Source organism: Orbicella franksi, chromosome 1 (assembly GCF_964199315.1).
Source record: "Orbicella franksi chromosome 1, jaOrbFran1.1, whole genome shotgun sequence".
NCBI classification, from domain to species: domain Eukaryota; kingdom Metazoa; phylum Cnidaria; class Anthozoa; order Scleractinia; family Merulinidae; genus Orbicella; species Orbicella franksi.
The window spans coordinates 24,938,945-24,966,443 of NC_138145.1; the positions used below are offsets into that span (position 1 = coordinate 24,938,945).

General features: G+C 37.4%; 2 protein-coding genes across 2 annotated transcripts; both read left to right on the forward strand.

Moving 5' to 3' along the window:
- Positions 1-32: 32 nt before the first annotated feature.
- LOC145498302 (transcription termination factor 3, mitochondrial-like) lies at positions 33-6,033 on the forward strand. Its single transcript, XM_081478213.1, has 2 exons — positions 33-1,744; positions 3,753-6,033. Exons 1-2 carry the CDS (start codon positions 1,169-1,171, stop codon positions 4,245-4,247), a joined length of 1,071 nt encoding a protein of 356 aa, XP_081334339.1. The 5' UTR covers positions 33-1,168; the 3' UTR covers positions 4,248-6,033.
- A 513-nt stretch (positions 6,034-6,546) lies between these two features.
- Positions 6,547-26,370, forward strand: LOC145498327 (cation-dependent mannose-6-phosphate receptor-like). Its single transcript, XM_081478242.1, has 6 exons — positions 6,547-6,687; positions 14,104-14,360; positions 20,071-20,261; positions 23,035-23,138; positions 24,711-24,834; positions 25,603-26,370. The coding sequence occupies exons 1-6, from the start codon at positions 6,581-6,583 to the stop codon at positions 25,678-25,680; spliced, it is 861 nt and encodes a 286-aa protein (XP_081334368.1). The 5' UTR covers positions 6,547-6,580; the 3' UTR covers positions 25,681-26,370.
- The last annotated feature ends 1,129 nt before the right edge of the window (positions 26,371-27,499 follow it).

The window sequence follows — 27,499 nt, forward strand, 5'->3', positions numbered from 1 at the left end:
CAATTTGGTTCTAGAAAAATAAAATTTTTATCGGTATTCAATTAACAGGGGGAGGAATATTTCTGAAGAGACTTTGTAGACTCTTTTTATAAGACTCTAAGCATAAATTTTATAAGAACGCAGTCGTTTGCATAATCAGTGACGCTTTGCGCTCAGGAGTGGTGCTTTATTTCGTTTACACATTATAAACAAGTGTTGGACATTGCATTTCTTAGCTTGCTACCCACTCATTCAGTTGTCATTCACTGACGCAAATCGTGAATAAACGAAAATGCAAAACAAATATGTCGCCAAGTAAGTAAATGAATAAGTAAACTAGCGTCTCCTTGGATAAAAACAATGGCTTTATCCATTCTCTTTGACGTTTATAACATGCACTTAAGATTGTAATTCAAGCTTATTGCACCTTGAAAAAAATGGTTGAGAGGCTTCAGATGCTTGAGACTCGGCGTTTATTCGGGACCCGGCTCAGAAAATTTTTCCATCTATGTGAAGTTATTATTTTTTTGACGTCCACAACAATTAGGATTAATATATGGCATACATAGCTATATATATTGATCGCGAAATGTAATGTTTAAAACCAACTGAATAATAAGCCCCTTGAACAACTCCCTCCCGTCGTAAATAAGCTCAGCTTCTTCAAACTCTCAGACAAAAATCCTTCTGATAATGTTATGTTTTCCTCCGGCGAATATCACATGGGTCCATATTCTAATCTCCACAACACCGGCTGGTGCAAGGCATGTGCAGTGTTTTCTGGGGTACGGTTGGTAGCCTTACCCCCAACCCCCCATCTGGTGGTCCAGGAGATCACTCTTTGTCCCTGAGCCTCTGCCCTTTGACCTTTGAGCCAAGGGTCATCAAAGACTCTAGTCGACATAGCTTTAGGTATCATGGAAACAGTCAAGCTACGTTTCCTTTGAGGTGGGGGTAATGGGGGTTCATGTAAGGCTCGATGTCCACATTTATATTATCAGCCGGTTGATAATACCTCTAAAAAAATTCTTAATTTAATTTCTCTGGTATAAAAGTGTTTTATCTTGCTAGTTTTTTGCAGAGTTGTTTTAAATTTAATTACGCATTCAGGCACCACGCATTCAAGAATAAAATATGACCCTTTGAACAACTGGGCCCAGATCTCCAATACCGCCCGAGGCTGTGAAAAATGCGGGGAACCTGGAAAAGGTGTAAGGATTTCAATATGGTGGCTTTCCCGAAGGATGCTTTCGTTCTTGTGCGACAGTTTAACATTAACACTGCATCACTTCGGATACTGGTGTTTGGCAGCCTTAAAAGGGATTTTCCCTTTGGCTTTGTTAGAAAGTTGGTAACTGAAACTCAGAAGCCTTTGGAAACTAACCAAGGTTCACAAGGGACAAGATTAGTTGAACAACTTGAACAGCCTGAACTGTCATCTAAAGCACGTGCCAAAGTCGGGGAATTTTTGGAAAGAAATGGCATCCGAGTTAAAAATATTCGCAAACATATAGATTTCAGCAAACTTTCCGTGAAGAAAATAGCACAAATCTTTAGATTTCTAGGGGAGATTGGAATTGACCGAGAACTTAGGCGCAAAGTTATCACTCGCAGACCAACCATCTTGACAACCAAGGAGGTCTTGCTTAAAAACCGTGTGCAGGCAATGCGAAATATTGGAATCTATCCAGAGTCTATAACTTACGTTGTTAAAGAAGCGCCTGGTGTGTTAACAGCTAGAACAGAGGAAACTTTGCCTGGAAAGGTAAGGCCTGGTGGGAGGGGGAGGTGGGAGGTATCTTGGCCATTCATGGTTACAAACGTAGCTGGGTAGCATTCCCTGCATGCTTTCTCTGTTCCCTCTTCCCACCTCCAGACTGCTGGCCTATATCTGTGGTCTAGGTAGCCTCCTATGCAGATGATACTCTTTGGGCTCGTCATGCAATCTTCCTCCTTTACCAGCATCTGTTGAAACAAACAACACATTCCTTTCCCTTTGCTTGTAGAAATCAGCTGAGCCAATCAGTGCCGGGTCATCGTGTAAGGCTCCCTTGGAGTGGTAACTACAACATGTACTGTGGCGTGTTGTGTTGAATTTAGCGTTAATGCTTTCAAAGTAAATACTATGATTTCAATTATGCAATCTTTTGAATCCAGTCCGAGCTCAAAGATTGATGAACACTTCATCTTTTTCACTGTGAAACACACTATAGTTTCCGTATTCAGACTTAAACATAACATTGTAAATGTCTCACACACTCATTGAAAGTCCTTGCTGGTATTTTGGTGTCTTGCAATCCAAGCAGATTTCCTGCAGGCTTCCAGCATTTTGGGACGAACTAGCCAAACAAATGTCTACTTACAAACATGCCCATTTCTTTCTTTACAAAATGCTCTACAGTTTCTTGCTTATCAAGATTTAAATCAAGGGTTTTAAGGTCCACACACTTGTTGAAAGGCCACACTGGCAGTAAAGTGTCAGGCTAAATTTCTTAGGTTCAAACATTTGCTGCCTTGATCAGGAAGTGCATTGTGATAAAACGACAGAAATAACCCTGTGTTTCAGCAGCCATAATTTCATGGGGAAGGAAGATTATGTGACATGCTCAACGAGTGTCTGTGTAGGAGACTATGGTCCAGTCAGTATGAACCTGGCCTAATCAGCCAAAATGAAAAATCAATCACTTGATTGTTTTGTGATTGGTTTGGGACAGTCAAAGACAATCTAACTTCATTTTATGGTGAGTTCAATTACGGAACTTAATGGAACCAATTGAAGTCAACTGGTTTTATTTTGTTTACAAAAAAAGAAAATGCAAAACATTTCAACTACACAGATTTTGCCATTGTATGAAATTTCAAGGTAGGTAAGATGTAGTAGATAATAATATAAAATTCTTCTGGCATCTTGGTTCTCACCTGGGAACTCGTATTTTCGTGTTTCAAGACCACACAACTCCAAAACCTGTTGAAAACAGTTTTAAATGCCTGGCTTGGCCAACTGAATGTTTGATAATCGGTCCCACCAATCAAACTTCAAGAGTTTGCTTGTGTTTGATGGAATAAGAGTGCAATAACTGAACCTTTGATTGTATTTGCTTTGATAAGTTTGTGTTTGATTGCTGAACCCAATAAAAATCAATCGAACAATTTAAGTTCAACTGGATTTGACTTCTCAGAGGTAACTTTGTAAGATTTTAGTTTAGTTGGTGCATGTTGGACTATGATAGTGAAAATATTTCTGCATGGAAAACAGCTAGCCTGGGATAGGGCAGGGGTGTTTGGTGCTTAGTCAGAATATTGTTGCAAAATCAAACTGATCATGGTCTAGTATGGGGTAAGGGTTTCAATGTCTGCGGGGCAGAGGAGAGAATCTTAGACCCAATATAAGTCTTCTCTTTAGTCTGTTCTGTGCCAATTGAGAAGAGCTAGGAGTCTTGACTACCCCTCTCTCCGTGGGTAGAATACAAGTCCATTGGTGTTACCCTCAGCATTAAAGTTTCTGATCCCCATTTTATATACCTGGGTGGAGAGAGGTACATTAAGAGTAGGCTTTTAGCCAGGATTTGAAAAGTGTGCATCCAAAATGTGCTTTAGGGTCTACTCACATGAACAATTTATAAAGTATCATTTGAAAAATAAAATGCATCCTGTGGGTGTCCACAGGATGCTTGGATGCCCATCTTTCTCAAAGCATGTCTGAGAGTTAAGTGTCTTGCCCAACAACACAAACTTCTCACAATCTAATCTGAAAGCTTTTTTTTATTTCATAGGTCAAATATTTTGAAGACATGAAAGTAACACCAAAGTTCACCAAAGATGAAATACTCCATGTACTTACAAAGTGCCCTAGCATAATCGCCACTTATAATGTTGAGTCATTGAGGAAGAAAGTTCAGTTCCTCGAACAAGAGCTCAAATTCAACAAAGATCACATCAAGAACATCATTCTCAAACAGCCATCTGTTTTGACCTTCAGTCCCGAGGCACTCAAGGAAAAGTGGACATACTGCTATGAGAAGATTAATGCGAGTCCATCCAGTATAGCACGCTGTCCTCGGTTGTTCCAGTGCTCTTTAAAGCGAATAAAAGAAAGGCATTTGTACTTGAAACATCTAGGCCACATAACAGATGAAATGAAGATCGATGACTATGGACTGGGACTGATTGTTACTAACTCAGATAAACGGTTTGCTGAAAAAGTTGCAAGAATGTCACTGGATGAATTTGATGAGTTTAGAAGGGACATAGATTGGAATGAACAATAAGCCATACCAAATATTAGGGTTCTTTTAATGTTTTTTCTCTGTCCATGAGATTGCTTTATTCATGAATTGTGAACATAGATTTGTAAATACCATGCGGCACTAAATTTTTGCGGGATCAGCATTTTTTGAATTTTGTGGGAACTAATTTTTGTGATTGTAAAAGACTGGTTTTTCTTGCTGGATATTAATTTTTGCAATTTTTGGGAGGTCGCATTTAAGTGAAATAACATGTAGAAATTTAAAACACAGTAATTCAGTAATCAGTGTCACTCTGTCACAATTACATCGGACTCTTTTGCGGAATTGTAGATGCTCCTCTCAATAGAGAACCTAATGATCCTTTCCTGTAAACCTTGTTCTTAATTTTTGAACGTTTTGTTTCTCATTTCTGCAACAAATTCTACTAGCGACATTTGCATGCATAATTTTGCCAGAGGAGTAAGTTTTTGCGGAGAAAATTTTTTTCTACTTATTGTAGAAAAAAACGCAAAAATCACAAAAAAATTAGAACCCACAAAAATTTAGTGCCAAAATCAGATAAAAATTTGACTTTCAAACAAAACATTGTCCATTAGCAGGTGACCCAGCCCTTTAAAAGTTGCTTATTAGTTCTTTGACATAAAGGTTATGAACACTGTCAAAAAGAGCTATGTAGAAAATGGGAAACTGTCAATGAATAAATGAATAATGGAAAAGTCTATACAGAAATTTTGCCATCCTATGCGCATAATATTGTAGCTCTATTTATAATGCAAAAACTAACCTACACATTTACATGACAATGATGTCCTGATGATGTTGAAACGTGGTTTATTACTTTTGCTAATTTTTTTGTTGAGAATATTCCTTCAAACCTTACTTAAAGAAATTGAAATTTATGAATTTTAAATTTATGAATTTTAAATTTATAAAGAAAAAATTAAAAATATAAATGAAATGCATTAGAATAAATAACTCCAGCCATAGAGCAGTTTTCAATTGTGTGTTGTAAAACCAAAGCCAAAGTAATCACTGGCCACGCAATCACAACAAATGGAGACAAGTTATCCGTGAACCGATCAGAATTTGAAGCAAAAACATAAAGCCAATGCAAAGCAAAAGAAAATGTGTACAACAGGGTCATGGTTTTACTTCATGACAAAGTCTTACAAGTTCGCAATTGCACTGTGTGGTAAATTATGTGAAACCAAAGCACATACAGATTACTTTCAAAAATTCAATTGAAGATTGTCCTATTACCCTGTCTGTGTCAGACTGCAGAGATTCCTTAACTCTGATTTAGGTACTGTGATGGACAAATACTGAGAGAAGGGAATTTGTCGCAGAGGTTGTCATATAGATTGCATTCAGCTTTGGCAGCACTGGGACACAGCAATCATAAAATGTGTAGCTTAAGTTATATGATAACAACAAATGGAAAATGCTTTTCAATTAGCATGAATATAAATTTTCAGAAATTGGTACCTTTTAATGGTGAACAGTTGAAAATTGAGAAGGTTTCAATGATGATATGTTCATTACATTACCAGTGTGGGGACAGAGAAACAACTAGAGTCCCCAATGAAAAGTTCTTTTATGGAAAATTATGAGAAGACTTTCCAATCTAATATTATTATAAAAAGGCATTTTGTAAGTGTAAGAAAAAGGAAGAGAGAAAACTAACCATACAAGATCATCCCGGGCCTGTAATCTCCCGGTAATAAATTTTACAACAGTTTGGAAATATACCAATTTTTGGATGGCAAGACTTGTTTTTCCTGTACAAATCCCTCTAATAATTTTCTAACGACCGTTAAATGCCCCTTGGCTTTACATTTCTATCTATTTTTTCCGTTTACTCATAAAATTATTTCTCCAACTGGGTTGCATTTATGTTCTCTGGAGAATAGATCATCCAATCAATTGATGCAAAAAAGCCAACAGAATCTTCTCAGAGGGTGCTAAGTTTGCTAACATATTACCATTTGTTTGTTTGTCTGTGGCCCTAACTTTAAATAAAACTGAATGGAAACTGCTAAGAAGTAAACAATGATGGGTTTTTTGATATAAGAATAGTAGGCAGCTTTTACTGTCACTCTTTACAGCGAGGAATTCAGTTCCTGGTCTGTAAAATCATGGATACGTTTTGGGAGCCAAGTTTAGAGTCTTCCCCTACAAAATTAAACGGCGAGTTCAATTTTTTTTATCATGCATTTTTCTCTTTTTATTTTTTCGTGTTTTTGAATAACAAAATTACATTTTTTTCGAACAAAAATTGTTTCTTAGACTTTATACGCGGAACTTTTGTTTAGGAGTCTGGTAACTATCTTTTTGGTCACGAGACGGGCAACAAAATGGCGGATAGCTGGACGTCGTTCCCTTTGTTTCTTCTTTTTGTTATCCCAGGAGTTTTCTCGGAAGTCTGCGCTCCACCGAACAAAGACGTCAAGGTTCTTAAATCGTAAGTGAATGATCAGTGATTGAATTCTATGATGAGACGATCAGGGATTGTGAACTCGGATCAGGCTACGCATGATAGCGATCAGTGTACAACGTACAATACAAGATAATCTGAGTTTATTTGCGATAATTATAATGAGCTTCTGAAGTACTGTTAAACACGTAAACCAGTAAGTTTTTTTTTCCTTCGTAGCTTGCTGGATTGAAATAAATATTCAGTGTTGCAGGCCATGTGGAAATGCAATCATAAAATCATTTTCCTTTTAGAAGCCAGCCACTATTCGAACTTTAAATGGCACTGTGGTTTTGTGGTCTGTCTTTGAAACGTTGTTTCGTTAGAAATTAAGAGTGCCTGCCTGTAAAAATCAGACAAATTCTTAATTTCGCGGCAAGGGTCGAAAATTCGATTTCGCTCATATTCCTATGGTAGATAGGCTAGGGCATGACAAAAACTACCAGATGTTTTTTTGGTAAAGTATCCTTTTATTTCAAAGAAATATGCAAATTACCAAATTCCGTTAAAATCGTCCTTTGACGCAGCATTTTATTAAACAAGTTTGAGAGCCTCGCATGCAAAACCACATCATTCTTCTGTCTTTAAAACACTCAAATATTTTTGTGCAATGTTTAAATGTGTACTGGGTTGATTTTAGGGAATGCTGCGTTGTGTTTTTGGGTGCAAAATAATTAAATTTCGAAGGCATGTATTTCATTCACTTCAAAGTACTTCATGAAAATAATCGATTTTCACCATGTGCGAAACCTTCAAATGGATTAAGCTTCTGGTAGTTGAATTGCAGAAGGATGGTCTACAGATTCCTGTAAAAACTTCTTTGGGCAAATGATTGTGAGCGGCGCGAGAGCTTTTCAAAGTACGTTAAAAATGCAGATATTTGACCATCCGTCGTCAAATTTCAATTTACGGGTTAGACATATATTTTAGCACGCGCCACATGTCTTGAGCTATATTAAGTTGAAATAGACACAGAGCTGATAATTTCGAAATGTTCTAACCTTATTTGCTGTAAAAGGCAGGTCCAAAAGCCTATTTGACGTGTTTCTGTCACCATTCGTCGTACATAAAGCAGAAGTTTGCTTTTGTTTACGCAACGTCTGATGTACATCGCCAACTGTCAACTTATTTAATGGTCGAATACCACGAATCTATGACCCTCTTTCGACATATATGATCACCACTTCATCTAAGTCAAAAATGGCTAAGTGATTTGTAGATAGTTGCTTGCTTTGCACTACACCAAAATATTACGTTTGATCATTGTTTGATCTATCGCTGCTTGAATCCTTGCTTGCAGCGGTTCCTTGTTTGTTCATCACGCAATGCTGTCATCCCATTTTAGGGGGTAGGGGTAGGACAATTTCTATCCTAATACGTAAGGCTCCGCAAGGCTTGGAACCACAGGGAGCACACAATCTTGTTGAGTAGGAAGAGATTAAATTAAGCAATGAAAAGAATGAATAGTTAACCATTGCCCGTGTTGTCATCTTTTACTAGACCACCGCTACCTACACACCCTGCATGATACCGTAACGCTAAACTCGTACCTAGGTCTTTTCACACTGTGCAATTATTTTGGGTTTACATATAATACAGTGGGCTACCCTCAGAGAAATGGGAGGTGGCCGCTTAATAGAGGTTGGTGTACTTTGAATATTTTTTCACTATCGGGTTATAAATTTTTTAGCGAACATGGAGTCAATTCAAGACAATAAGTAAGTAAGTAAGTAAGTAACTTTATTTAATGAGGGTAAAAACACTTTACAGTCATTAACTGATAAACTCGTGGCCCTTCCTTAAACAATTAAAATATAAATCACAATGATTTCAAAAATATCTAACTATGAATAATAATAAGTATAAAATGGGTAAAATTACTAACTTTCTTCCTACTCAACAAGATTGTGTGCTCCCTGTGGTTCCAAGCCTTGCGGAGCCTTACCTATTAGGATAGAAATTGTCCTACCCCTACCCCCTGAAATGGGATGACAGCATTGTGTGACGAACAAACAAGGAACCGCTGCAAGCAAGGATTCAAGCAGCGATAGATCAAATGATGATCAAACGTAATATTTTGGTGTAGTGCAAAGCAAGCAACTATCTACAAATCACTTAGCCGTTTTTGACTTAGATGAAGTGGTGATAATACATGTCGAAAGAGTGTCATAGATTCGTGGTATTCGACCGTTAAATAAGTTGACAGTTGGCGATGTACATTGGATGTTGTGTAAACAAAAGCAAACTTCTGCTTTATGTGCGACGAATGGTGACAGAAACACGTCAAATAGGCTTTTGGACCTGCCTTTTACAGCAAATAAGGTTAGAACATTTCGAAATTATCAGCTCTGTGTCTATTTCAACTTAATATAGCTCAAGACATGTGACGCGTGCTAAAATATATGTCTAACCCGTAAATTGAAATTTGACGACGGATGGTCAAATATCTGCATTTTTAACGTACTTTGAAAAGCTCTCGCGCCGCTCACAATCATTTGCCCAAAGAAGTTTTTACAGGAATCTGTAGACCATCCTTCTGCAATTCAACCACCAGAAGCTTAATCCATTTGAAGGTTTCGCACATGGTAAAAATCAATTATTTTTATGAAGTACTTTGAAGTGAATGAAATACATGTCTTCGAAATTTAATTATTTTGCACCCAACAAACACCGCAACATTCCCTAAAATCAACCCAGTACACATTTAAACATTGCAAAAAAATATTTGAGTGTTTTAAAGACGGAAGAATGATGTGGTTTTGCATGGGAGGCTCTCAGACTTGTTTAATAAAATGGTGCGTCAAATGACGATTTTAACGGAATTTGGTAATTTGCATATTTCTTTGAAATAAAAGGATACTTTACCAAAAAAAACATCTAGTAGTTTTTGTCATGCCCTAGCCTATCTACCATAGGAATATGAGCGAAATCGAATTTTCGACCCTTGCCGAGTTATTTTCCATATTTATGGACAGGGACTCTTAAGTTCGCTCGAATCCTGGAGTTTGCTGAAACTGTTCGCCTGGACTGTTGGCTCCGTGTTCAGTGGATCAAAGAATGGGAAACAGACATGTGTTACAAGTGTAATATTTTGTTTCATTATGCCCACAATGTTGTCTTTTTCGCTAAGAAAAGTTTAAAGAAAGAATAGTTAACACATCCTTCTTTGAACTTTCAGTTCGGGCAAAAGGTTTTTCTGTCCGGGCAAACTGACATCGGGCGAAACGATTGGTTACCAGTCTTTGGCCCGGATGTTTAACAGGTCAACTTGCCTCAGTCATTTTTTTACGTTTTTGCTGTTTATAGTCATCACAAACAAAATAAATGTTCGGGAGGATAACTTAACCATGGCCATTACATCAGTCACATTTTTTTCTGGCTATGGTCTTGCTGGGACTATGTTGCATGGACATACTCAAGTTTTGTTTACCACAAGGGTGACCTGACTCAGCTTTGTGGTCACCAAAACTGAAAATGGGGCCTATGTGAAAGGACAACACCACATTTTTTGAAAAGCACTGGAATCACCGAGTAGTGGAGGCTTATAATGAATGAACTCAGTGGTTTGTGCCAAAATGCTATATTTACCTGGGTTCACTTCCCATCAACTTTTTCTATTCATGACTTTTTATCCTTCTAGCCAGGTCATGTCAGGTTTTAAGAAGGTTTCCTGGCAAGTAGGTTTCACCTGGGTTGGAAGCCCTTTCTCTATAAGCTTTAATTTGATACGGAGGTTAAGATATTTACAGTTCAAACTAGATGCGCTTGGATGAGAGACACTTCTGAAGAGACACCTCTGAAGTATATGGTAACCTTAAGTGCAGCCAGTCTAGCCCCACAGTCTTCTCACATCAGATCTGTTGTTCCATTGGCTCTTGTCTTGCTCTCTTGTACAGCTCTGCTTTCCTAAATCTGCTCATGCGCTGTACTTATCCACAGATCTTGCATTCATGAACAGTAGTTGCCAAGAAGCAACAACTTCTATTTAACAACCAAGAGCTTCATTTACATAGTGCTTTATTCTTCTTGGTTATTAAATGTTAATTGTCACTATCAAATTAGGGATGCAAATTTCTTGACTGAATTTTGTTATCTTCTTGCAGCTGAAGGGTATTATACTATATATTTCACATCTCTGTGTACTTTTGGTGGTCAAAGGGCATGCAGCCTCTGCAAGTCACCCCTAAAGGTCTACAGTAACTCTAGGGCAGATATCTACAGTACTGCCTGAAAGTATTGACCCATTTTCTGCGTTCTCACCATGGGGCCTCCATGCGTCATTGTCGCGGTATTCCCGTACTCAACCTTGTCTTTACCTAGGTAAAATTGGGGGTGGTATTTTTCCTGTCACGGCAGCATTTAGACGAGGTAATACGGTGGTATTCATAAAGATGTGTCATTTTTCAATAGCCTTTGGTTTTCTTTCATATAAAGGTGACAATTGAGTGTGCTTGAATGCTTCTGCTCGATCTGATCAAATTTCTTTAATCTCTCGGCTGACAAGGTTTTCTTATCTAAAAGTAAATCTTCTATATTTTCCAAATTCATTTCCTTCAGAGTTATTTTTACTATAATAATAAAAGCTAAGAAGAAAACTTTTGCAACTCATATCTAAAAGAATGCTTTGAAATGCTCAGCTATGGAATTGTAGGATGTCACCACTGGTAGTCACACCTGTGAACGAGCAAATGCGAGCAAATGCAATAATCTTTTGAATATTCCTGGTTCAGGCAATTGTTATTTAAATGAAAATACACATCTAAAGAAAGTTTTTAAGACAGGAGTAGCCTACATTGTAATTAAAAGTAAAATAGCAAACGCCTTGAATTTTGATAACTTTAGAAACAACTCAATGTGCAAAGTCATGCTTTTGTTATCTCTTTCTGCTGACTGTGTTGTTTGTGAACTGAGCACCTTGTCAATCCTTGCTTTTAAAATGGTTATTGTTCGGCAAAAGATTGGATATGTTTGGTTTCTTTCATCTTTGCTGCTCAGATTAAATACACAAGAAATAAAAACAAGTTCATTCATTGATCAAGTTGTTTTTCACCATACCGATGTCTGGGATTCCAGGACACATTTTATGATAATTATATCTATCCAATCAGGTTGTAAAAAAACGTTGATCACAGATCCCAGGTAACAAACCAAGCATCCAATTTTGAACTGACCTGTTTATAAATTATTCTCACCTGGATAAAAACGCTTCTTTACCAAAAAAAATTGCATAACTTTCAACACAACATGCGAAGTAGAGTCATGCTTTATTTGTCATCTTTCCACTGACTCAGTGTTACAGGTGTGTGAACTTAGCACCTTGCTTTTAAAATAGTTATTGCTCAGCAGATGTCTGGATATTTTTGGGTTCTTTCAGATCTGCCGCTCAGAATGAATACACAAGAAATCAAAACTAAACAAGTTCATTCATTGATCACGTCCAGCATACTGACACGACATCAGGCCTGTAGCAAGCATAAAATGACTGGGGGGGAGGCCCGAGCAAGTGGCCCCCATTAACTCCACCCCTGTTTTGGTCCCTCGGTTAAAGCATACTTCTTGGTACATGTCAGATCACTACATTTGTCTACAATACCTTTTGTTCTTGTTCTTTTTGTTGGATTCTTACTCCTGAAGCTCTTGGCCGGGAATTTAAAATTCTTCAGCTGGTATGGACTATCTGATACGTTTACAAAGACTTGATCTGGAGGGCTGAGTTGTCTCTTTGTCGTTTCCTGTTTGCCAGCTATTGTTGTCGATGGCTCAAAATCATTGTCATTTCCAGGTTGTTCTTTCATTCGGATTGTTTCTTCGACTACACCAGGCTCTGTGTCACTAGTGCATGGTTTTACCCAAGATAAAAGTGTTCCCTGCTTATTTTTGACTTGTTTGGATTTGCAAAGACATTGTGAGGCTTTCAATATAAAAGCGCAAAAACCTAAGTTTCACTCTAGTACAGTAGTATATTTTACACTGGTGGACCTCTTAGAAAACCAATAAAGTTCAAGAGGTCAAGTTCAGGGATTGTCATTGGTGCATTTCGATCCATTTTGCTTCTGTCTATTTTGATCAAAAAAAGCAGATATTTTGAAGCTGTTGGTTGTTTTTGGCAGAGCAAAAATACGATTTTGTTCCTTTACGCAATTCCAAATTGCACAGAAGAACAACAGTACATAATCTTACTATGATCAACAATACTTTGAAACTGTAGCTTCCATTGACAACTATCCATTTTAGTGGCAAAGTTCCACTTTTGTAGCAGAATTTAAGTCAAGTCTGAAAATTTCTGGCGGGGCTCGAGCCCCCCCTGCCCCTCCCCCTGCTACGGACCTGGACATACTGGGACTCCAAAGCACATTGAATCTATTCGCCATAAAAAAAATGTAACCCTGATCAGGAACCAAGCATTGAATTTAATAGAATTCAAAGTAATCTCAGTGCCCCAATATTAGGTGAATTAGTCCATACTCCTGGAAAAATTTGAAGCTGGGCAGATGTTGCATGTATGAACAACAAACAAATTAGAACCGTTCTGCTTGAGTAAGCATGTGACAGGTGTTACCGTCGTAACTGTTATCATAACAAAGATCTGATTGATCAGACTGATCGCTGTTCTGTTCATTGAGTTTGTTATACATGTATTCGGTGATGGCAAAATCTTGGTTACAAAATGAATAAACCTTTGGCAAGTATTGGTGGGAAAACAAATCGTTTTAATGGTTTACAGGGGCAACCCATGCGTTGGCACACGTTTGTTGGGTTTTTGTAGGTTATAATTAAAAGTTTTCGTAAGCAATGTCAGTTCTTTCAAGTTTGTTGAATCAAAAGATAAAGCAGTTTTAAAAGAGAAAATGATGACAACTAAATGTCATTTTACACAACATTCAGAAGAAACCGAAGCGAGCCGATTTGTAGTTGTTTGCAGTGACGCTGTCATGTCATGCCTCACAGACGGAAATTTACTCAGGCTTGTAAATATTCAAAGTCTAATTACCAGCTGTAAATTCTGTGTGCATCGCTTGTGAAAACCAAGCTTTAGCTTGCTCGTGTTTGTCGATTGACAAGCTTCACAGCTATTATTACATGTAAACAATCTTCCACGATAAAAATTAGTCACTATTGTTTTTCACCGAAGTATTACCGCGTCTTTTGTGCGACAGCATTTGCTAAAGTATGGTTGCACTTGTCTTTACGTCGGCTTCACTTTTTGACCACTGTGGTGGATGCAAGGTCAGACCACGTAGCAAAGACGAGGCTCTACCGCATCCTATTGGGTCAATACTTTCAGGTGGTACTGTAGTCTTGAGAATGTCTGTCTTACAGAGAGTTCATCGACAGAGTATACATGCAATTACTACAGTTTGGTTCATTTGATAACAATGTTGCTTTTCTTTGTCTAAATTTCAGGCAACGCTACTGGCAGTTTGAGGTGTCACGTGACTTCCCAGGATGCAAGCTCTTCCATCCACCTGATGTGGGAAATGACAGCTCAACCTGCCTTTTCTATTTTTCCATTTGTACTCCTGTTCCTGACTTTTGCCCTGAAAATTCTGGAATTTGCCTGGCCAACAAGATTGATTATAGACCCAAGTACAATAAAACTCTGTACACAAAGCCGATTAAGATTGGGAGCTTCAAAGAAGGCAACAACCACTTCAGAGCAGGTTTGATTGAACTACAACATAACTTAACTTAGTGTTCAGTGTCTCCATGTGCCTGGTACTTGTACATGTATTTGAGGACTTGTGTTAATTGAACACTGATGGATTATTGACTGGTCACTGATGTGGCAGCTTAGTGCAGTAAGGTTGCAATTATCATACCATAGGTAACAGAAAACAAGAGACCATTTTTCGCCACACCTCCAAACAAACAAGAAGAGAGTTGAGAATATGCCATGCAGTTGAATATTGTTGATAAGCTTTGAGGTGTTTGGAAATGTGGCTAAAGTACTGTCTCAAGTGTTTGATAAAAATCAGAAAAAAATTGAGACATACAAATTATTATTAATAATAAAGTTTCTATATAATGTGAGCTCTGATTGGCTGAAACAGCTCGCTTTATCACAGTGCAGATACATGGTTAGCTGAATTTCAAATTTTTCTGTCAGAATTTTGACAAATTTGACTCAAATTTAACATCCCTTGCGACTCAAGCAAAGGCAGTGGAAATGAGCGATTTGTCTGCAACAACAGTAGTGTAAGTTACAGCAGTTATCAATCACATGCGACCTTCAGCACAAAAGCGTCTACACAAAACCTAGGTTTTGGTGGACATCAGTCATCTCCGCCTCCTTGCTGACTGTATGCAAAATTTACAAAAACAAAACCTTGCAGCTGTCCACTTGTAAAAATTATCATTTTACTTTCAGTATGCACAGCTAGTTCACTAAATACATCGCATTAAATATTCCTTGAAATCTATAAATGAAGATGGGCAGGTCGGGTTTCTCAATGGCCATTCGCATGCATGAATGACCCCGAGAGCAAACAAATCTACATGCAAACAAATTATTTCTGCATGTATTTGTCTTGGGGCTACAGACTGAACAAGACTCGAACGTCTCATAAACCTGATGATTTTGTAAGGTAATAAGTTATAAGTTTTATAGGGTTAAGTATTGTTCAGTCCGTAGCCCCAAGAAAAATACTTGCAGAAATACTTTGTTTGCGTGTAGATCTGCTTGCTCTCAGGTCATTCATGCATGCGAATGGCCATTGAAAAACCCAGCAAATGTCCTCATTTATACATTGTAGATTTCAAGGAATATTTAATGCCAATGTATTTAGTGAGCTAGTCGTACATACCAAAAGTAAAATGATAATTTTTACAAGTGGACCACTGCAAGTTTTCACTCTTTCAGGTAAATTTTGCATACAGTTGGCAAGGAGATGGAGATGATTGACGTCCACCAAACTTAGGTTCTGTCAAGAAGTTTTTGCGCTGAAGGTTGCATGTTATTGATAATCATGTAGTTTTGCTACATATAGATTCCGAAACCGTAATCATGTACAAGGAAATAAACAAATTGTCAACCTAGCGAATACTTTGAATCCATAACAGACATTATATTTGTAATAAAGGCAGAAATTATACTTTAGATGTAAAACAGTAACAGAAAATACAAATTAAGCTGTCTCTGTTTCAGTTTATGATAAGAAGCTCAAACAACACTTAACTTACATGGATTGTAGTAATGCTTGTTCACTACATAGTGATCACCGGTCATCTCAGCGAAGTGAACCTCAACAATTACAATGCTCACCCGATGAGTGGTCAGTTGAAAGCTTGCTCTGATATTCTCTCCCCAGGACTAGAAACTTTTAGATCCTCATTTTTAAATCAAATGTTCTTCTCTTGAAAGCCACTGGAAACCAAAAGTTAAGCTGTAGTCAAGTTTGATTGAAAGCTGCAGTCTCGTTAGCCAATCAAATTATTTGAACAATTCTAACAAGGATTCTGATTGGCTTATTTTAGCATGCTTTATCAGAGTACAGATGCATACTTAGATCACTTTTCCTCATTTGAAAAAACACGCAAGGCACATTGTCGTGAAATCAACATTTTACTGTTTTTCACATGAAATCAACATCTCTGAGCTTTCATGTTTACGTGACATTAAAATTTTACTGTTTTTTAAGTGAAAAAAAGCATCTTTGAGGTTGCCCGTTGCGTGAAATCAACATTTTTCTGTTTCTTTTGTGGGCTTATGCATTGTAGATGCATAAAGCCCTCTAAGTCAGGTCAACTCTTGCATCTATGTACAAGGGATGACATGTGACTAGTACTGGAAATAACAATCAGTCAGTCAGTGTCCGACCAAATTTTGAATATTTCCGGCCAATTTCACATTATGATCGGACATGATGTCCAAACATTTCACTAACACTTTTGACTTCTTGCCTTAAAGTTATTGTCCCTCCACAAAATTTGGTTAGATACATCGATAAATGGCCCAAAGTTGCGACCACTACTGTGGTGACCAAAAATTCTGGTTTAGTTGACAACCGAAAATACTTACGTCTGTGTTCACAGGCTACAATAATGGTGACTACGTTTCTCTGTGTTGACGATCAAGAAAAGGAAGCAATCAATCCTTTTGCTTTGCTGTAAAGGACTCTCTCACATCAGAAAACTTGCAGGTGGTTGATCGTGTTTGAAACTGTCCTATAATGCATTGCTAACCCTTGAGTGTTGAGTACATCATGTATGCCTAATGATTGTGTCTCTCATAACACGTGGATCCTCCATAATTGCATTTATATAACACAGCCAAAAAATTCTTGGAAATTTTTGGTGCAGTGTGCACTATTGGGATGGTTTGGGGGTTGACGTCGCTAAAGCACTATGTCAATAAGGCAATAAGGTAATAAGGTAATAAAGTGTAAACTTTAATGTTTGTATAATTAATTAATTTCAATTAATTAATTAGGCTTGCAGCAAGGGAGTGGGTAGGACGGGGTAGGTATTTGTGAGCATTTTGTAAAGCGGGTGGTGCATGTACGTACGTTACTTCTTTGATCACTTCAAAAAGCTATATATTTGTTTCAGAAAGCCCCTTGCTCTCCTTGTGGTACTTTTCTCTTTAAAACAAAACCAATATTTGCTCTAAATGCATGCGCAGATTAAAAGCATTAGTGTCAACTACATATCATGTGGAAGATACGTTTCAAACAAGATCACACACTAACGTTGAGCGCTTTTCCTTGTGGTAGAACCTAATAAGTCATACGCATGCATTCTAGCATCATTGGTACGATACAAAAATGCTACTGTGACTGCATATCTTTTGGAATTACGCCTAACTTGAAGAAATATCATCTGTTGTTTCCAAACTACACTAGTGCGTTTATTTCATCCTTTAATTGTCTCTATCAAAGAGACCAAAATGTTCATACCCGCAGCACACAGAAGATTATCACAGCCTTTGTGTAATTCAACTCCATTGATGAGGTGTCTTTTTGAGATTAATTGATGAATTCTCAATTGCTGACTTTATTATGTAACAGACTAAGTCACTCTTTATGGGAAACCATCTTGACACTGCTTGTACATTTGACTCTGTAAACAAAGTCTTCTGCTGTCCATAAACTCTCCATCTTAGAATTACTTCTAATGACTGGTCTACATGTATGTTGATATCAGCAAATTAAAAATAATATTATATGTTACCTGATTCATTATTTTTTTACCCTTATTTTTTCAGTAAATGCCTACCCACTCGTAGCACTTACACTCACAAAATAATGGATTGAAAATAAACACAGGCTCACACTGCAGACCTATTTTTTTAAAGCAAAATCAACATCTCTGAGCTTGGGCACCAAAGTGAAATTAACATTTTCCTTTTTTTTAAAGTGAAATCAACATCTCTGAGCTGACATATTGACGTGAAATGAACACTTAACTGTTTTTAAGTGAAAAAAGCATCTTTGAGGTCGCCCACTGGTGTGAAATCAACATTTTTTTTACAGCTTTATTGGGTTTCAATTATCCTTTACATAGCTATGTAAAAAAAACAAACAAAACACTACCCTAAGGAAAAAAAAAGAATAATAAATGAAAGAAAAGGTATAATACCCAAAGGGGCAAGCATGAATGAGACCAAAGGACCTATGTAAGGTGCTGCCCAAGTGGAAAGTTTACTCGTCAAAAAGCTATTTTGCCAGTTTTTGAAGGAAAGACGAAATTATTGCTTTGAAAACTTGAAGTGAGACAAGCTTCTTTGCTTTGTTGTGGAACTCTCGTTTTGAGCTTTTTTCTGGCAATTCAGAGCAAAAAAAGCAAAATATAACCAAAAATTATGACCCTTCATTTGTTAAATACAAAGAATGAATAAGGGAATGTTTAACTGAGTCATTGTTAAGGAAAGCACTAGTTACTTAAGGCGGCTCTGTATAGTTTTACCTTCGCACGTGTGCTGAGGATGAAAGCTCAAGTAATCTGTGTGCGCTCGAAGGAAAATGTCCATATTTTTTTAATTTTATGACATCAACATGAGTACAAAAAGCAAAACTGACAGTCAATTTTCTTGCATTTCCTTCAGTGAAATTCCCTAAAATTTGGCAGACTGGTAGTAAATATTTTACTTTTGTTTGAGCTCATTTTTCAAAGAAATCTATGAGACCATTTTTTTGCTGTTTTTTCAGACATAAATTTTCAAAAATAAAAAAGAAGTGCCTGTACAAACCCTACCTTTTTCGTGTTTGAGATCTGTATTTTGCAGGATGCTATGTACTGTGAAAAGTTTGGAAGACTTCAGTGAAGGAAATTCAAGAAAATCACAAATAAAGCCATGAAAAAAGTAAAAAATACTCTTGTTTGGGCATTTATAATTAAAGACTAAAACCCAAAATTTTAACAGAGATGATTAAGTAAAACACTATTTAATCATTGCTTACTACATGTAGTAAGTTTGGGAGGACTAGGTGCAAAATCGAACGCAATTAAACAGCATTCAAGACATGAGACTTGCGCACGCAACGCCATAAATGATTACCCTATGGAGCCGCCTTAAGAAGAGTTAAACTGCGTTTTGGGGAGAAGTTGGTGGTTAAGGTGATTCCTCAGAAATTAAAGTTCTCAAACATTTTTTTGAAACTTTTCCTGATTGTTCTCTACCAAGCACTGTTTCAAAAGATACAATAAAAAGGATAGGCCACCATGCTTGCTTAAGAGATACATGTATGATGTGCCAATCTTCCCCCATTTATGCCTAATCATGCACATTGTTTAATAAGTTCACATTACATTTTGTGGTAGCTGGAAGTAAGGGTTATTAAAGCGATACTTGAAAAAATCTTGATAGGTGGAAATTCTCAGGGACTTGGGACAATGCAATATATAATTTATGGAAAAATCACATAGATGTACGTGTAATTCTTTACGACATTGGCTCAAAGCATTCCTCGAATCATTGTTTTTGAAGATATAATTTGCATCCTCGAGGCAATAAAACTAACGGTTTTGGGCATTCTTTTAGCTATATCTTTTTTTCCTTTCAAACTATCTTTTTCTTAATTTTTTAATCTGAGAGGATCTTTTTTACACTAAAATTATGCAATAAAAAAATAGGTCACTGTGTTCGTTTAAGAGAAAACAAGCATTTATTTCGCTGTTGAGCTTAGCTTAAGAGAAATCTCTTATGTTGTGTATGTGCATCTGCTCATGTGCACGAGTGGGTGAGAATCAAGTGCAGAAGGAATGTGCAATGTGATACTGAGGAATCACTGTAAAGATCCTTAATTCTAATAAATTGCCTAGACTTAAATTGTTATAAATAGTAAAGAGAGTACATAAATTGATCATTGGGAGGAATTTGCAGGTAACACAGTCAGTTCTTTTTAACTAGTTCTGTTTTTTTTGGACTTTCAGAACCAACATACTTTGATGTACTTTTTGATTCTGGAGAGGAATTTGTTCTTAACCACCCGGTTTTACCAATTACTATAATCAAATTCAGATGCAATGAAAATGCTACATGGGAGGCCTCAAAAGATCACACAGAAGTTCCAAGACTTGCCCATGTGCATGTAAATTACACTATACAGGATGAATTCCTCACGGTAGGTAAAATTAATAACTTTAGAAATTTAAGATGAATCTTCTAATAATTATAAATTAATTGAAACCTGAAAAACAACAATGTGAAAAGACCAAACTCTCTATTTCACACACAAATCCTCATGTGAAGTTGGAATTACAGTCAAACTCATAAAACTGTGAACACCTAAAATATGTCTGGAATGTTTAATATGTTATATAACCAATCACGAATGAGATCTTCAACCACAGAAACTGCAGAAAACAGATGTATCGCATTGATCATGGAACTATAAATATAGTTTTGGTTTTCGCTTGATCAGCTCCCAGTTGGCATGATAGCTCAGTTGGTAGAGCACTGCACTGGTATCACAGAGGTCATGGGTTCAAATCCCATTCAGGCCTGAACTTTTTTCAGGCTTTAATTTCACAACTGCTTAAGTTGTGTATATAACTGCAATGATCAATCATGTCTTCATATTCTCCGCAGTTCAAATATATAATCTTTCATATATTCACTTGCATCCAGTACTTAGTTTGAGTGATTTTGGAAAACAAAAATCCTGCCGATGTGTACAGTTACTCAAGCGAAGCAACAGTTAATTTGACCCGGCTGTAAATAGGGATGAATAAAAATTTAAATTTTGGTTGTTTTGCTAACCTTGGTATCATCTTTGGTTAAACTAGCAACTCAATTTATTTTAGCAGATAATTACAATTCCTTGGGCCCAGTGATTTGTTGATCTAAACACCCTGGAAAGATTGATGACGATATATGCAAATGTTTCCTAATTTTGGAATTAGTTGTGGCAAAGAGACACCTCAATTTTCCGCGGTTGCTTCCCAAATAAATTTGCGCTTGATTCACATATTACAAAATATAATGGAAGACTTCCATTTTCATCAATTTCACTCTTTGCTTTTCGTCATTATCAAAATAAAGAAACGAAATAAGGAAAGCACCGATTTGGATCGTTCAGGCTTGAGTGATTCAACAGCCACTAGTGCAGTCGTGTCGGCCCGGCACATTGGTTTGTGAAAATAGTTTTTTCACATTATAAACATCCCAAACTCATGTACATCTGCTTTCCACAGTTTCTGTGGTTGAAGATCTCACTCGTGATTGGTTATAACACAATAAACATTCCAGACATATTTTAGGTGTTCATGGTTTTGTGAGTTTGACTGTAACCCTCTGGGTGCAGAGTAAACTATTGAAATGGTTTAACAAGCTGTTGACAACTTCTGAAAGTGCAAACACGAATTAACACCAAAATTGACCTCTCTCTCAGAAAAAGCCCGGATGATCACAATATGTGGCATTTCTGTGAAAGTCTGCACAAAAGTGAACAACAACAGAGTAAAATTTAAAGCTGTCTTGATTTACGGTTGTTAGAAGTTATTTTTCTGCCTTGAATGAAAATACACGTGTGCGCTCATATGCAACGTTAAGATTATTTATTATATGGCTAATTCCGTGAGCGGGCAAGATGAATCAAATCCTGCGTTGTGATTGGCTACCCGAGCGGGCAAGATGGAGCTATCTTGCCCGCTCGGAACTACCCGCTGTGTCCCGCAAGAAAAATTTCCCCGAAAGCCATATAATAAATTCATTATTGACCAAGCCTGTTTGGTCAAGATGGCTTGATGTTGGCCTTGTTCTTTTTTTGCGAGTTTATGAACCTCGACTACGTCTCGGTCCATGACCATGCAAAAAAAGAACTTGGCCAATATCCAGCCATCTTGACCTCACACTTGGTCAATAATCCATACGTCTTAGTCAGCATTTCTACCCATTCATATTCTGCAAGGGGAAAAGTTTAGTGCTGCAATGATACACCAATGCACCGATATTTTTGTCACGATACGAGTATCGATATTACGACAAGGTATCGCAATATTATGATATTGTGATTCTTCATGAATAAAAAAATTCAACATTCAGAAATAACTGTCTTTTATGACTCCTTACCCAGGTCTAAGCCCTTTCTGGGCAATTTATTAAACAAAGGGACCTGGGAAAGGGAAAAAAAGTTCCATCTTTGCTTTGTATTGCTTTGTGTGCTTCCAGTCGCATATCTTTCAAGATGGCGGTGCAAAAGCATGCGCAGTTCCAATTAGTTGTCAGCTGACACAGTCTTGTGTGCCCTCGGACAAAACACATGGTTCATCCATTCATGGTTTGTTATAAATGGAAATAATGATTTCAAAACAGTTAAGTAAGAATAAGATTACATCACTGGTCAGTTGTATGTAATGATGTATTGTATCATGTATCGTATTGTGACACTTGTATCAAGATATGTAGTGCATCGTGAGAAATTGTATCGTTGCAGCCCTAGAAAGGCTCAAGCTGACTACCAAACTCTGTATAAACTGGGAGGAAGCAGGGGTGGGACCTGTGTGACTACTGCGTGTCAGTGCTGAACATTACACTCTGTACTATGTAAGATTGTCTCACCAGTTTATTGATGTTGCCCCTGCCTCAGTGTTGTGGTTGTGTAGACTTGCTGTTATGAGCATGTTTACTGACATTGTTTAGTTTGAAGCAGTTGATGATTTCCTTAGTAAAATGACAAATGGCAGAATACCCCTCCCCTTTACTCTGAAAATTTGTGCTCTGTGCATGAGTACAAGTTTTAAAATCCTTTGCACTACAAAATGTTGCTGCATCTCATTTCAATGTGCATGCAGGGAGGTGGTTGTTAAATGAACATGGTGCAGTTAGGTGTTTACAGAGACTTCAGTATACATGGTACAGTTGATATGAGTAAAGCGATCCTGTCTCCCATTCAGTATCTTATAGACCTTGAATATAAGGGTGCCTGTCCACCAGGTGGCAGTGGAAGTTCTGAAGAACCCTCAAAACCTCTAAGTGTTGGATCAATCTTGCTTATTTTGTAAGTCAGCTTGCCAGTCTGTATGTATGTACATCAGTGCAAACCCAATATTTGTGACATGATGTTCTCAGATCATATGTACTGTATTAAATATCTGCATGTACAATGAATGCACTTTGTGGAATTACCCATTTCTAAATGGTGACTTCTTTTTCATGTAATATATCAAACATTAGAGATAGCATTTCAACACATTTCCAAACACTGAGAAATACTAATTATGCAACACTTTCAAGTGGTATACCACAGAACATCCCACAAGTCACCTGTATTTTCTTGGTATACACACAAGTCTTTAAAACTATTTTATACCATGCCATAGAAAATACAGTGACCAACGCAATCAATGAAGTGCATGATGGGAAGGTTGAGTGTAATACTGTCAAATATAAAAGGTACAGCTAGTGTAGCAAACTCAAGGTGTTTGGGAATGTTGACGAAACGCTTGTCTACCTCAAGTTACAGATCTCTCTTCTCAATCAAAACAGTAACTAAGGAGTAAGAGGAGAAATTTTTGTTCTGATTGTATTTTAAAGATACGTTTTCAGTTTTCCGGAAAATCGTTTCTGGATGTAACATAAAAACTATTTTTATGTCCTAATTGTTCGTTTCAGGTATTACAATCCTCTGTTAAAATATGTAAAGAAATAGTGAGAAAGGCAGCATTTAGGCAAGATTTTACTGTTAAGCAATAGAGCTCGTTTTCCTTGTTTACATAGTCTCATCTAAACACAAGGACGGTTGGGAGAATTCGAGACAGTTTGCAAGCCCAAGACGTAGTTGGGGGTTTGCATAACTTTTGAGAATTCTCCCAACCCTCCGAGTGTTTAGATGAGGCTATGTAAACACAGAAAAAGTGCTCTGTTGCTTTTATAAAATAATCCTCAAAAATGCACGAGAATCTAAAACGTCACACCGTGTTTACATACTCTTATCGAAACGCACCTATTGACAATGTGAGTGTGCGCACAGTGGCTCAGTTATTTTATAATACCCTTTTGTTGTTCTGCATCTTTTCCTTGCGTGGCAAAATTTTGAATTAAGAGCTTATTTTAAAATGTAGGTGTGGTGGCCTAATTGTTAGCATACTGGATTCCGGATTGTGTTGTCTGAATTTGAGCCCTGGCCAGGGTCATTGTGTTGTGTTCTTGGGCAAGAGAATTAAATCTCACAGTGCCTCTCTCCACCCAGGTTTTTAAATGCTGGGGAGTAAACATGAGATGGACAAGCATCTTATCCAGGGGGAGTAGAAATAATTCTAGTTGCTTCATGCTACAGAGACTGGGATACACTCTGGCTGAATGGGTCACTGTCTTGAAGCAGGCTCAACCATATTTTTTATTTGAAAATGTGCAATTATTTTTGCACACATGTATCCATATAGGGGATTTACGGGTTTTATAGGATTAATTAATTGTAACATACTACAACTGTTCTACTGTCTGGTCACTAGCAAAAATTATTATTAATCAGCAATAATTTATTAAGATTAAAGATCATGTATCCTGTGGAAATGTATATCATCCCCTTTGAGATGTATACTCAGAAGTTTTAAATTTTCCATGTTTGCAGATTCTTTCCTGGACTATTTTTGTATTGTGTGGTTGGAGCACTGATTAACAGAGGGGCTGGAAAAACGGGCAAGGAGATGATACCTAATTCCAAGTTCTGGATGGAGCTCCCGGGGTTAATTTCGGTAAGGTTGCCTACTCGGTGTTGTTTTATCTGCAGCCTTGTCAGTGTTTGAAGCAGCTACTGTATGAATGAACTTGTCACATGGTATAATGGTTTATAATCAATGGGGTTTTGTCAAGTGCTGCCAGCACAATATTATGTTACAGTTTCAACTCCCCTATAAGTGATATCCTCTTTTCCAGCCATGTGTCGTATGTGGGTTTAGTTTGTTGTTGGTTCTAGGCTCGCCCTGAGGGTTTTCTCTGGGAACTCCAGTTTTCGTCCTTGAAAAAAAACCCAGCATATTCCAAATTCTAATCCAACCTGGATAATGGATGCACATGAAAACCAGTTAGGGCTTATGTGGCTTCCTCTCTAAATAGTGTGATATTTCAACTGCCTACTTAACAATTAGATTATGAGCTTGAGATTTATATCGTGCATTGAAATTGAGAGCAAATAATCTAATTGTTTTAGTGGTATAAATGTACTAGTCATTCAAAACTTTACCTGAAGTCTCTCCACAGAGACTTCAAAAACACAAAGAAGTGGCCACAATATTTTGAACACCTGCACACTGCTAGGCTACTCACTATATGTGTCTACAACAGAATGGATAGCGAGTAGCATAGCTAAGAACAGAATGGCATTTGTGATAGAGCCCTAGTAGATTTATACTAAAAGGTCTTTGAATTACAATACCATCTACATAGTAGTGCTTTGCTTGCCTTACAATCATTGCTTTTCATTTTACTTATCTTCTAATAATTTTTCAACATTTCCATTTCAGGATGGCTTTTCATTTGTTGTTGCTAAGATTACATGTTCTGAGATGTCCACATCACGGGAGACTTATGATCGCATGTAATCATGGCTTTGCATATTCTTAGGCAGGTTTAAAATCTAGGATCACTAATTTTGAGTGGGTTTATCTTGATATGCAGTTTAGCGTGGTTTTGTACCTTGAGCAATGTCTTGAACAAAATGATAACAAGGTTTGAGCTGGCTTTTAATGATATGATTGTACAATTTACATGTATGGAACTGAGAGATGTGAGGTGTAAGAGAAGATAGGGTTGGGTAATGAATGGTTTCCCCTCCCTGCTAACCTTCCAGTTTTCAGTCAACCAAGACTGCTTAGTAGAAAGACTAAAGAATGACTGTACAGCATTAGTCTCAATCTGAAGTAAACTATTAACAAACACCTGCAGAAAAGTGATGCACAAAGTTGCAGGTAGTTCATGTTCTCACTGATATTAGTGAAGATATTTCTTCAAATTGAGATTAACTCTGTACAGATCAGCAAGAATTTCATTAAGGGCCAGACACCAGGCAAATTGACCGGTTGTGGGGACAATTTTGCCCAGCTGGATTGACAATGTAGCAGAACGTTTTTCTTACAAAGAAGTTCAGTTCTAATAGTTTTGCTGACCTATGCAAACCAGTTGCCCTTCTGCTGAAAACGTTGATTAAACCCCGGGTGTGTCTTAAGTCGTTTTGTTCAGCAGTCTAGGTTAGCTCAAAAATGGACTGAACATGGCAAGAAATGCCTTAGCATCCATATGATTCCTGAGTCAGGGTCATAATAATGATGGCGAGGGTAAAACGCACCAATTTGAAAGGATTCCTGGAACTGTCCCAAGGACATCTGTTCTCCATTGTAGATCTCTTATAAGATAGGATGGTTTAGTGTGTAGTAAGCAAAATAAAAACTTGACAATTGCATTTTGACTTACCCTAGAGGCAGGCCAAATTAGAACAAGTTCAACGACAAATTTCTTTAAATCTGTAGTGATACATGTAATGCTTGCTAAAATGTCTAACAAGTTGAATTTATTCTCTTTTACTGTATCGATGAGCATGCAGCATCGCTTAGTCCCTGTACAGTGTTTGTCGCAGGCCCTCGCGGTCAATTCATCACTGACCTAATCAAGATGAATGGCCAGGAAAGCCTGCACTTTTTTCATCGGACCATATGACCTGAAATGGATTGACTGCAGTAAAGTATCAAGTCTTAGGAACTAGGCAAAATGAAGCTGTAAATGTTTTTGACATAGGGATAGGCTAAAAATTAATGTGTTATTAATTATAACATATTATTGGCATAAAAAAAAAAAACACTCAAGACCGTGTTTCACCACATTACCAAACACCTCGAAATTCGTCGAAAATACTCCGTATTTTCAACTCTCCAGGGCTGGGTTGTTCGAAAGCCGGTTAACGCTATCCCAGGATTAAAAGTTAACCGAAGAATTCATTTTTCTTTATAGCAATGGTTTTTACTGCTAATGTTTCGTGTAGTTAGAGATTGCTCAAGCTCAAAACTGAAGGACAATCAATGTAACCAGGAAACCTCATCGAAACGTCGCAAAACTGAAATCAAAATTCTCGCTAATCCTAGGTTAGCTTAATCGAGCTTTGAACAACCTGGTCCTGGTGTTTAGAAATGTGGTCAAACGCGGTGTTTCGTGTTTGATGTATTACCAGTATTACTTCAAATGACATTGTAAATCAACTTTGCCCCTTTACTGGCTAAATTTCCAAGCTTTTGGTCCACACCACGATTTCATATTATTTAGCTGTGTTCTCAACACGGAAATTCTTTTCTTTTGTGTACGTAGCTAACTGGGTACCAACAAATTTTGTGCGGGTGTTCCAGAGAGGAGATAAAACTGGCTGCGATTGGA

What these genes read in the sequence shown, in the direction of transcription:
- LOC145498302 (XM_081478213.1), top strand. Translation starts at nt 1,169, where the DNA reads ATGCGGGGAACCTGGAAAAGGTGTAAGGATTTCAATATGGTGGCTTTC. An exon ending in AGGAAACTTTGCCTGGAAAG is followed by an intron (nt 1,745 to 3,752) that starts GTAAGGCCTGGT and finishes TTTATTTCATAG; the next exon opens with GTCAAATATTTTGAAGACAT.
- LOC145498327 (XM_081478242.1), top strand. Translation starts at nt 6,581, where the DNA reads ATGGCGGATAGCTGGACGTCGTTCCCTTTGTTTCTTCTTTTTGTTATC. An exon ending in TACAGGATGAATTCCTCACG is followed by an intron (nt 20,262 to 23,034) that starts GTAGGTAAAATT and finishes TCTCCCATTCAG; the next exon opens with TATCTTATAGACCTTGAATA. An exon ending in GGATCAATCTTGCTTATTTT is followed by an intron (nt 23,139 to 24,710) that starts GTAAGTCAGCTT and finishes CCATGTTTGCAG; the next exon opens with ATTCTTTCCTGGACTATTTT.